The sequence below is a fragment of the Syzygium oleosum genome, unplaced genomic scaffold (genome assembly GCF_021117445.2).
Source record: "Syzygium oleosum isolate NSW1041296 unplaced genomic scaffold, Sole_v2.1 Sole_v2.34, whole genome shotgun sequence".
NCBI lineage: Eukaryota > Viridiplantae > Streptophyta > Magnoliopsida > Myrtales > Myrtaceae > Syzygium > Syzygium oleosum.
This window is the reverse complement of record NW_026607518.1, coordinates 3,032,709-3,044,975: the sequence shown is the minus strand read 5'-3', so window position 1 is coordinate 3,044,975 and position 12,267 is coordinate 3,032,709. Positions and strand designations below refer to the sequence as shown.

Sequence of the window (12,267 nt, the reverse complement as noted above, 5' to 3'; positions counted from 1 at the left end):
CAATTAGCTCGATCTCCATCACGTTCTCGTACACTTTGGATGAGCAGGCAAAAAACAGGAAGGCTACAGAGTTCCACTTCGAATTAGCCAAATTTCAAATAATTTGTTCCTTAAAAGGGTGAAATTACTGCTCCACAAAAACAAAAAGAAAGAAAATCAACGCTGCATTAGTTTTTTAAGAAATGTGTTTTAATAATAAGAATTTTAAAAAAGAAAAATAGAATAATCAGTCCGGTCCAGGTGGTCCAAGTGGGTGGATCCACACTAAAACTGGACGGGTTTTCATTGATTCTAAATTTTAGGAACCGATAATCAGACGAGGAAATTAGGAACCTGGAACCGGACCGGTTCCCTCGAGAACTGCCCGGAACCGACTGCTTCGGTTCTCGGGTCGATCTAGTTCTAGTGCTCACCCATATCAATTACATGCATGTGCCAACCTCATTTCATGTCCAGCTTTGATGAATCTTTCTCGAGCATCTCTTAGCAAAGCAAATGTAATAAGATCATACCTTCCCTTGGCATCAACTCGGGATCGAAGAATTCCTATCCAAAGCAGGAAGATGATAAAGGCCTTTGTGTCAAAAAGCTGCACTAATTTTTGATAATTAACAAATCAAATGCCAAATGTTGATGTCTTCCACTTTATTGAACTAAGAAGGCAATGCAATTGAGGTTCACATAACATCCTTCACAACGAAACAAACCCTTAGCAACAGTTCTCTATGGCACTATAGGGGCACCATTTCAATTGGTGGGGGGCTTCATAATCCTCTGAAGCACTTGTCGGCTTGCTTTTCCAGTTCTTCGACATCCTTCACGAAATCTCTCAGCTTCTTCCTGATGTCTTCTATTCCAAGCTTCACTGCCTCTGGTCCCCCCTCAATCGCAAAATCAGCTATCTGCAAGAGGCTCTTGATCTGTACCTCCAAACGGTCAATAAGAACTCTGATTGTGTCCAGGACCTGGAAAGTAACCAAGGTACCGGCCTGTAGAGCTTTTAGTTATAAGAATTTATAAGGTACCGGCCTGTAGAGCTTTTAGTTGTAAGAATTTATTCATGTAAATCATGGTGACTTCTGTTGCAGAGTTTATTGCATTTTGGACTCCAAGACATTGTTCCCATCCTTACAGCTACATAAAAATGAACCCAGCGTCACTGTAACAGCCCGAATTTCGATGTAATTCCGGGATCAATAAAATTGACATTATTTCGCATTTCATTTTAGTAAGTCTCGCCCAGAGCTGATCACTCTCGGGATACTAACCAATAGGATATGGCTAATTAGGAAACGGTACGTGGACTAAGGACCCGATCGCGAAGCGGACACCGATCATATGAAATGATGAAAAAATATTATGAACCAATGTGGATCGATCTTAGGAAAGGTGACGGATTTGGTTTGGCCAAGGCCAACGATGTACAATCGGATCGCAGGTGATTCTGCATGACCGAGAGTGCACGTGACCAACCAGTCCTGAACTTAAACCGGACGATCGTGACTTCTGGGACTAGTGATAATTTCTCATTCTCTCATTGATCGGACCGTTATGACTCGGATAACCCCAGGTCGATATGCGTAACCTCTAAACAGCCGCCCGTTAGTGAGAGACCCTGAAATTGGAAATTGAGCGAGTTTTGATCACGAAATTGGGCCCGGATTTCGATGTTGATTTTTGATGGCTTAAGAGACTATTTTTGGGAATCTGACGTCATATTATGCTGGCCACGCATATTTTGAGTTAGTATGGTTAAAAATTGGAATTTCAGTCCGGGGATGAAAAATTACGATTTTGCCCATCGGGACGCCAGCGTTGCTTTTCAAGGCCAAATGAGGTTATTTTTCGAGGCCGACGCCATTTTTGGGTGGCCACGCATACCAGGAGTCGTTATGGTCAAAAATTGGAATTTCGACAAAAATTGGAAAAATAATATTATTTTATTCCCGGAACTTCGCAGTCAATTTTCAAGGGCTTAAGAGGTTATTTTCGCGATTCCGATGCCATATTATTTTGGCCACGGACATCTGGGGTTGATACGTGCGAAAATTGAAATTTCGCCCTGGGACCGGAAAAATGACAGTTTTGCGCCTGGGCTATTTTCGGGTCCGAATTTTTGGGGAATTAATTGGGATAAATAAGAGTATTATCAGCTGCATTATTGGGGCTAAAGACCTTTTTGCACCTCAATTATTTGGATAGGATCAACCGAGACCGTTAGATTAGGGGTATTTTGGTCAAAACCGCCGGATCGGCGACACGTGTCGCCCCTAGGCCACTTTATTGACCAGCTGACCCCCCTCTCTCTCTTCTCCCTCATTTTCCTTCGGCCAGCAGCTCCACCAGCAGCCCCCTCTCCCGAAATCTCTCTCCCTCTCTTGTTCTCTCTCGGCCAAGCCTTGCCGGAACTCACCGCCAGAGCGCCGCCGCCGGCCACCGTGCCTTGCCATCGACCACCACAGCCCCCAGCCTCAGCCTTGCCCCTGTCCGGCCCCTTTCTCTCTCTATTTCTCTCTCTTTCTTCCTCTTTTTCTCTCTTTCCCGTCCGGCAAATAGAGCCGCCGAAGCTTCGCTGGAGCTCGGATCGCCGTTCCGTCGCCACCCAGCCATCCAGCCACACTGTACGACGCCGACCGTACCTGCCCGTACAGTGCCCCCCCGTACGATCGGTACTGTAGCATCGTACGGTCGCGCCTCCGTACGGCCGTCGCGTCGGCCACCGCCACCTCGCCGGCCACCGTTTTCCCCCTGTCCGTACAGTGTCCGTAGGGGGGGGGGTACTGTTCACGCCGTCCGTACGCCGTCGCCGGGAATTCCGCCGTCGGTTTCACTGTTCACCAGTGATCGGCTGCCGTTCCCCGTCGTCGTGACCTTGGATTAAGTGAGTAAAATTCCTAAACCCGGATTAGGACTGATAGTGCGTTTTTCTGAACTGGTTTAGGTATTATCAGTGCATTTTGGACTGGCTTAGGTAGTATCGGTGTATATTTCAGACTGGGATGAGGACTGATTGGTAGAAATTATTATTGGGAAAATTTAGTGGATTAATGAGAATTATTTGGAGAGATTAATTGGATTAAATGACCAATTTAGGAGCCCATTGGAAAATTACCGGGTACGTCCGGGTTGACTGGTTGTACGTAATTTGTGCTTAATTGTGATTGACTTCGTACTGCCATGTCACATGTCGTGTGGTTGAATTATGTGGAGTGCGATTGGCCAATGATTGGTTTGAAATTAATTGTTGATTTGTGATTCGCACGTTAGGCCACATGGTATTAATTGGGTCAATTGAGCACGTGTTGTCATATTAAGTGTTTGAATTATATTGGCGCTGGTGGTGCATTGCATTGTATCATATGGACACGCATTGTGTATGTCAAGAGTGAGGCATGTGATGAAATTGTGCGAGAATGCGTGCCTGCCATGAGCATGTGATCACCTAAAATACCCTAAAGCGTTTTACGCTGGGTTCAGATAATAATTGGTTGTGTGATCACCTAAGGACCTTTGGGTCATGACCTTCAGGTCGATATCGTTCTCATGCATTTTGAAGCAGGACGATACCCGGTACGTCCGGAAGACGACCATCCTCATGCACTTTGAAGCAGGCTCTGATTCGTAAAGAGATCAGTGTTGCGCCTCATGCACTTTGAAGCAGGCTAGAGACACTGGGCCAGATTGGTTGTTGCGCCTCATGCACTTTGAAGCAGGCTAGACGCACCGGGCCGTGAATGTTGTTGACTCGAGTTGTCGTAATAAATAATAAATTGGGCAATTGCCAGTGTGGGCCAGTGGGCCGGGAAATGTACGTGACCTGTCAACGACATTTGCATGCATGAACATGCATGGACTGGCATGCGAGTGTGTGAGACTCGGTGCATGAGCATGTGATTGGCGTACGTGTGATAATGTGTGCCACGTATGTGCCATGACTATTATATGTTGATCTGTCTAACCTGCAGGGTCAGAGAATGGTTTGATTATTATTGTATTGTGATTTAAATATTTGTTTCCGGTCAGGAGATTGCATGCTAGCCTAGCCTAGGTTTAGGGGTTGAACTCACTGAGATTCGTCTCACGGTTGTGTAAACCGAAACATTTCAGACCCCCAGCCGTAGAATGCCGAGGTCACCACCTCTTTCTGGGATACCGCATCGCATTCAGCGATCGTTGAGCATGCACCCCTGTGGAGACGGAGCAGTAGATATGGAGTCAGAGGAGCAGTCGGATGAATCCTCGGAATCCTCAGATCCTGACTGGAATCCCTAAGAGCACCCTAGCCACTTACCCTTTTGACCCAGTGGCTGTTGACTGTTTATACTGCTCGCTTTTGTGTTTGATGGGTATTGTAAAAAGGTTTTCTATAGTAATGTAAGTATGTACCTATTTTCTGCTGTGATCGTGTTTATTGCTTGGCTATCCTTGGCTCGTATTTTATAATTGTCAGGGTTGTTTATTTAATTGCTTCCGCTTGTGCTTGTTCTCTGTTGGGCGTTGGGTTGGCGACGCTTCCTGGGACGTCGCACTGCAATCAACCAAGGTAGGGATGTTAGCGCTTCGTAGGGTACAGGGCGTGACACTCACAATGTTCATTATGTTAGACGTGAAAACTTCTAGGGGAAACTATTGTTTCGAACTTAACAGGGATGTTAACTTGGTTTGACGAAATGGTGGAAATGGTCACTGTAATAAGGGAGAAAAAAGGTTAGTAGTACTCACTTGCATTGAGTTGATCACCTCCTCCTCTCCCTCTAATATATCTTCATAATTCTTCCAGAGGGAATCGATCCACTTGCCCACCGAATCCATGGGAAAGGCAACTGCTGCCACTAAAGCGGCAGTGAATGGTGGAGCAACCACTGCAGCAGTCACGACCGAATAGATCAGCATGGCTTGGAAAGTCGCAATCAGTATAATGTTTGAGACAATCGCCCAAGTGCGTATGCTCTTGAGCTTCTCGTCAATCTCCTCCTTCTTGATCTGCAACTTCTCGAGCATGGACTTTTGTTGCTTGTGGATAATCTGAAAGATCTCGAAGAACTCAGTCAAGGGGTCTCTAGTCTCCCTGAATTTCGTCAATTACTCCAAGGTGTCTCAGTACCTAAATTTTTCCAAGGTTTCTGCATCAGTTTATCTCTAAACAGAACATGTGTATTTCTCACCAACTTAACCTTGTATTGTTAGGATATCATACTCTAGAAATCAACTCAATCTCATTGGCATGTTAGGATATGAAGTCAATGGTCCATGCATAGAGAAAATAGGAGAGATTGAATGCCTTAGCATTGGCAATAGTAGCTCAATAACCAAATATACTTAGATGTATGTGCTATTGATGAAGTTCCTTGGGAACTAAGATACATATATACCTGCAGTCTCCTTTCTTGTCTTCTTCTTCGAAGCAATGAAGCACATCGAAAATCAGCAATTGGACATCGCGCACATACTTCAAGCAATTCTCAAGGGTGACACAGAAATCAGGGGTGTGCAAGCCATTCGGTAGGTCGTCCCCGACAAGCTCGAACAGCTCCGGAAGGTTTCTTCTGGTGTTGGTATCTCCCATTGACCTTCAGGTGAGATCATGAGGTTAACAAAAAAGAGGAAGAGTACACTAAAAGGAATATAATGAAACAGTAACAGAAGTATATGTCCCCTAGAGAATGTTAGAGCATGTAAAATTGAAAATGAAAGGAAGAGAATGGAAAGGAATTCCGAGTTATGTTAGAAGATGGTCGTCGCATGTCCCAAAAGTACAAATTATTAATAGAGCAATGATTAGACACCATGTTAAATAGATTTGGAATATAGAACGAGTATGATAAATTACTAGAGTAATTACTAATATCCATGTTCTATATTTAAGCTTTTTTTTTCCGGTTTAGGAGCAATTACTGAGGGGTATAAACTAAAGACTCCACTGAAAAACTAGAAATTTAATCATGTTTGTTTTGAGAAAAAAAGTTAAATCATAAAGGAATTTTTTGAAGTTCAATGAATAAAAGAGTTCAAGGACTGAGAAATCTAGAAATTAGAAAACATAAGACAACTTAAGAGATCTGGTACACATTTTTTTATTTGAAAAATACGATAAATATAATTTCCTATTGAATGTTTTTGGATTGGATAGCATTTTAACAAAATGGTTGGAATATTTCACACAAGACATGGCTGCCAAGACGAGATGAATCTAATCTTCATCATTAGGGAAAATGTAAAACAAAAACAACCCAAAGTTATTATGAGCAGGCAATTAAGAAGATAAGAAATGATGCGATTTCTCACAAAAACTCCACTTGCAATGTTCGTCCAAGCCTAAGAAGAATTCAATTAGCACTTCGCAAATTGACATGCGCATCCACCGACAACAGCACGTTGGTAATCAAGCCGGCTAAACACAAATTCTGATGAAACAACGAATGGAATGACACTTCTATATGATGTTCACAGGTATGATCATTATCATCGGGTCATTACGTAAAAGAGCGGCTGAGCGTAACGATCCGCCTATTGCCTAGGTATTGGGTGATTTTCCTGTGCTTAGATCATGAAGATGCCCCAACAGGAATCATTTCTAGGGTTATTCTGTGATTCATCCTATCGATACATTCGTTTTAAAGCTCAACAAGATAGTTCTATGAGTCAGGGTATATCTCATAATCAAGCATGGTCATGGTTTCTTCAAATTCACGAGGGCCTTCTCATTTGACTAGCCCTGCATGATAATCAGCCAAAATTGAGATACCACAATCTGCATAAGATCTAAAACCATAACAGGAATACAATCCAACAAGCAAGATAGCTAACTCTTCTTGCACAATTGAATATAAATTAGATTTTCTTTACCTAAATGGTCTGTTTCTTGCAATCGACTGCTCTGCGATACAGAAGTTAGAAGAGAGAGAGAGGGCAAGATGGCTTTGTTGAATGTGATGAAGATGAAGCGCCCTCTCGTGTGGATTTATATTCTTTCAATTGGAGGATAAACTTGATAGAGATGACATAGAAGGCGTCCAGAGAAAGCTTTTAAGATTTTGGGCATAGTTACCCATAATGCTCATTCCATATTAGCGTTTCTCATTCTCGAGAAGATTCCGAGAAACTAGGTTTAGAGATGATATGTTGACATTGGTCTCGTTTTGCACGAACAATTCCGTATCACATTTGTATAGATTTCTGTAATATAGATTATTGGGTCAAGCTCACATTATGATACTGCCATATTTACCGGATGACAAAAACCTAGATATTGTGCAAAACACATGTTTAGTTATTGGACACTTGCTGATATAAAACCTTGACAACCGATCTTTCCTTCTGTGTAAATTGAAATGTGTAAAAAGATAGAAAATGTCGACTTGTACTCCTCCTATTATTTTTCCTCGAGATATTACTCTTTACATCTTCTAAATAGTTATGCTTTGCATTTTGTATTTTCTAAAATTAGAATTTAGCATCCTATATTGAAATATTGCATTGCTGCGAGATAGATTACTCTAAAACCTTCATTAAACTCACTTCTATTGTTCAATAAGAATGTTTCTTAAATAGATTATCCGATGCTGGTGATACATTATGTTGACACCTATTTTTATGAATTTACCCAAAATTAATTATGCAAAATTTAGGAATTAATTTTTAGTTCCTAAAACAAAAAAAATATTTTTTTATCTAATTGCATTGCATATAGACATTAGGCACATTTGCATTAATAGGGCCTATTTTCTTAATTAACTTTCAAAAAAATTTTAAAAAAAATTAATTATAAAAACCCTAGTTGGCCCGGGTTGGGGCTGGGTCCACCCGGCCCTTTCTTTTTTTCCTCGCGCGGGCCCGGCCCGCTTCCCCTCTTTTCTTTTCCTCTCACGCGAGCTGGCCTGACCCAGCTTGCTCCTTCCTTCTCCTCCCCGCCGGCCCTGGCCTCCTTCCTTCCTCCCACTTACCTCTGTTTTCCCCTACATCTGGCTATTCACCGGCCGAACAGTAGAGCGGCCCTCACCGTCCCCGTCAAACAAAGTCTCGGGTAGGTAAGGAGCAGCAGGGGACGGGCATTGATGGCCAGTCCCATCCCTCCCCCTTTTTCGGTCTCTCCTCCTCTCCTCTTCCTCTTCCTCTCATGGTGGCCGTGGAAGTCAAGCAGAGGTGCAGGATTTTTCCCTCCTTGCACCGGCCTAGGATGGCCACCAAAGTCGTGGCTCAGGTTATGGTCAGCGCAGGGCCATTAAGGCTGCGACTTCTGAGATGGGGTAGGTGGCCGGTGTCGCCTATAAAGGCCAAAGAAGAGAGAGAGAGAGGGGCGGTCCAAAAACAAAGCATAGTGAGAGAAAAGAGAAGAGAAGAGAGAACCGAGAGAAAAGAGCGAGCTGAGAGATTTTAAAGGTCGCCAAGGGACATCAGCAACCCCGCTATTGCCCGTGGATCAGCTAGAAACCTACCTCGGAGGCGTCTCCGACTGGTGAGCTCTCCAAGTTCACAACCCCCCTATTTTCCCCTATTTGTGAACATGGTTTGTCTGGGACTCGCGCTGGCCATTTCGCGCGAATCCCGACCCATACCGTCATTCCCCGTAGCCCATATATCATCACCAAAGGTAAGCCAAGCCGCCGAAGTACACCGGAGTCTCGAGGTAGGTCAAAAACCATCTGTTTTAGCCTCGCACACTAGGTATTCGATGAAATGCCTCAGTGAGGTCGAGCTATTTTTGATCGCCGGCCGGCGAGCAGGTTGTCGGACGGCGAGTGGGATGGCCGGAAAGCTCGGTGGTGGTCCCCAGAGGCTGGATTTAGGCCTGAGCCGCATGGGTTGGCCGGCGAGGAGCCGATTTTCGCTCGACCGGCATCCCCGCGTGCAAAAGCACATGGGAACCGACCTGACCCAATTCATGACCTAGGTCGTGCAAAAGCACGCGAGAACCGACTTGACCCGAGTTAACTCTTGACCCGGTCCGGATCAGTAGATTCGACCCGGTCAACGACTTTGGGTCAGATCCATTGACCTGGGTCGGTTCTGATCGACCCAGGTCCTCCGACCCGACCCGGTTTATTATTATATTATTATTTTAATATTTTTAATTAATAATTTTTTTAAAAAATTGTAATTAAAAAAATTAAAAAATATTTTTTTTGTTTAAATCGTGTTCATTATTATTATTATTTCTAAAAAATATATTAAAAAATCGTTTTTTTAATTTCCTTTAAAATTAAGAAACAGTTTAGAAAGTAGTATTTTTGAATATTTTTCTAAACTATGTGGATTATTTGATTATCAATCATGTTTAAAGTTGGATAGGCCTATAGGACTATGTAGTAGGATTTCGTATGTTGTCTCTACTACTGTTGTTTTATTATGCACATTGTTTTTAATTGAGATATAATTGCATAAACTGTTGTACTTTGAATGTCATTGCCTTAGTTAGGGCTAGAACCTTAGGCTGCATATCTAGTTGACTGCTAATTGTTAATAAGTGAGCAATCGTTTGATCACCTCACATGTTAGGAAAAAGGTCCTAAAATCAATTCAAACTGTTTGACAAATATTTTCTCAAATGAACAGGATAAAAATGTACCGAAAGGGCACTAGTCATTCAACTAGTGTAACCAAGTCCCCAAACTCATTTAATCTCTAGTTCGTGGGAGTAGAGTGATTCTCCCATTACCTTACTTGGGTTTCTAATTGGCCCACCCCAAACTGATTAGTGGCGACTCCTAGATAAAAACCACTTGCAGGTTAAAAACCTAAACCCTAAGTCGCGATATGGTATGGGCTTGAGAGAGCCCGAGTTAAGCTCCGAACTTAGACTTAGCACGTACTAGGTCAGACCCCCTTCTTTTATCATCAAAAACCGGAGGTCGGTCACGACACATTCTAAGATACATTGGCTTTAAATATGGATCAAAGTTGGAAAATAGGGAGATAGTATTTTGATGGACAAATCCGTTCTCGTTAGAATAAAAAAAATTTACAACAGTTTTATCATATCTGTGATCATGAGAATATTTTATCACTCTCTGGTTAGTTAGTTCCCCGCATTTCCATGCGGACTCGAGGCAAGGTCGCGGCAAGTTGCTTCGGCGTACTAAATGCTTTCTCATGATCCTTGAGGAAATCTCCTACAATTGCCAAGCTTGGCTCCAACACCAAACTCTCCCATCCCTTCTCAACATCTTTACCTCGACTCTTGAAAACCTTAGTCGCATCGATGCGATGCATGTTCTACCCACGGTCTTCACTAAGCCTCCAGATCTTCTCCGCTTGGCAAAAAGCTAACCTGCAAGTTACCTTGATCTTGTTGATGGCGACATCGAGCAAACCCTCATTTGGTTTCTCGTCATCAATCATACAATTCTCGAATCGCAGGTAATGGTTCATTTCTGGGACCCCAATCGCACGGCGAATGCCACCTGAGCAGTCAATTTGCGAGGCAACATACCTCGCACCCATCTATTAGGTCTGCATCAACCATCTCGTCCACCCATTTCGACATGCACTCATTCAAGATAGGGAGCGACACATCCAACCAAAGGAAACAACAATCATAAATGGACCTGAAATTAGATGTTGGGCCCTCCACGAGCGCCTCAATAAAGGAGTTCGATCCTCCACCAATGATTGCAGCGCACGCGCAGTCCGTTATTTGCTTGAAGGCGGTCATCGCATGACTACAAACGTGATGCGTCGAAAGTCAACATTAGGACATCGATCACTCCTAGGAGGTGGTGTGGCACTCCTTGACGCTCGATTGACGCTCGAGCTCGGTAACCTTGTTGGTGACAACATTGAGCCCCTTGTACACTTGGATTGCGTCAGAATTGATGATCTCAGTTTGAAAATGGACCGCAAGATCGATTGAGAGATTGGGTTTTCCAGTTTTGTTGCTCCCACAAGTCTAAAGCTCCATCAAAGGACTTCATGACTGCTGTTTAAGGAATGCAAATAGGATAAAAAGAACTCAGATAATCATAAATTGTTGATTGAAAGAATTAAGCATACATATAGAAATAGCACTAAAGAGGAGAAGCCTAATGAAGACAAGGGAATGCAACTAAGGAAGATGTTATTGGTTTACCAAAGATACACAAGTGATCTCTAAGTTGAGTTCCCATACAATGGTAAAAGTTTCCATACAAAGGTAATATTTCAGGAAAAGAAACAGGAAACGAATAAAAGATACGAAAGGCATGCATAATTGACATTTCGAATCCTAATATTATTATCATTGGTTATTGGCTAGAAGCAGGAAATTAAAGAAGACAAATTTAATGGAAACTTCATCCAGTTTTTTTAATTTTCACAGACGTTCCTCCTTAATTTTGTGGTAGGTTTTGGGTGACAAAAAACCAAATTGGAATATTAAGTTTAGACGCACAGCAAAGCAATAATCAAACCAGCATCAAGTTTTTTATCCAACCATCAAGACACGGGTTTGAAATTGACCCGCATGTTCAGAGTGCGTTGATTAATGTATGTGGAGATGGGTAGTTTAGAATCGTGTCATAGGGTGTTTGGAGGGATTCTTGATCATGACGTGGTGTGTCAAACGCTGATGCTGAGCGAGCACTTTTGCGCCAAGTATGGCAATGTTGACAAAATGCGTGGATGTTTTTTAGGGAGTTGAGGTGTGCCTTGAATTTGTTCCATGAGATGCAACTGGAAGGTGTGAAGGTCAATCAGCCTTCTATGGTTCCAGTTCTATCTGTATGCACTCAATTAGGTGCACTGGATCAAGGGAGGTGGGCTCATGCATATATTGAAAGGAACAGCCTTCGGATGATGTTGATGCTAGGGACCGCTTTATTGATATGTATGCCAAATGCGGTGACATGGATAAGGCCACGGAGGTTTTCTGGGGGATGAAGGAAAGGAACACGTACACATGGCGTAGTGCCATGAATGGACTAGACATAAATGGAGCTGGTAGGGAATATCTCGAGCTTTTCTCGCCCATGAAGAAAGACAGGGATCTCCCAAATGAAGTCACACTTGTATCGGTATTGAGAGGCTGCAGTGTAGTTTAACTAGTCGAGAAAGGGCTTGCCTCAATGACTGAGTCGTATGGAATCCAGCCTGAACTTGAGCATTATATCTACATGGTTGATTTGTATGGCCAAGCTGGCCGTTTAAATGAAGTGTTAAATTTCATCAATGACATGCTGGTGGAGCCTCATGCCGGTGCTTGGGGAGCTTTACAAAATGCATGTAAAATTCACAAGAATAGGGAAATAGGCGAGCTTGCCTCAAGAAAGACAGTGGAGCTCGAAGCAAAGAGTC

At 43.0% G+C, this 12,267-nt stretch overlaps 1 protein-coding gene and 1 pseudogene across 1 annotated transcript; one reads left to right on the top strand and one right to left on the bottom strand.

Annotated features, from left to right (window-relative positions):
• Positions 1–764: 764 nt before the first annotated feature.
• LOC115666701 (UPF0496 protein At4g34320-like) lies at positions 765–10,440 on the bottom strand. Its single transcript, XM_056305024.1, has 4 exons — positions 10,268–10,440; positions 5,373–5,570; positions 4,723–5,068; positions 765–965 (listed from the first exon to the last, which is right to left on the bottom strand). Exons 1-4 carry the CDS (start codon positions 10,438–10,440, stop codon positions 765–767), a joined length of 918 nt encoding a protein of 305 aa, XP_056160999.1.
• Positions 10,441–11,105: 665 nt separating this feature from the next.
• Positions 11,106–12,014, top strand: LOC130135561 (putative pentatricopeptide repeat-containing protein At5g40405; annotated as a pseudogene).
• Positions 12,015–12,267: the final 253 nt, after the last annotated feature.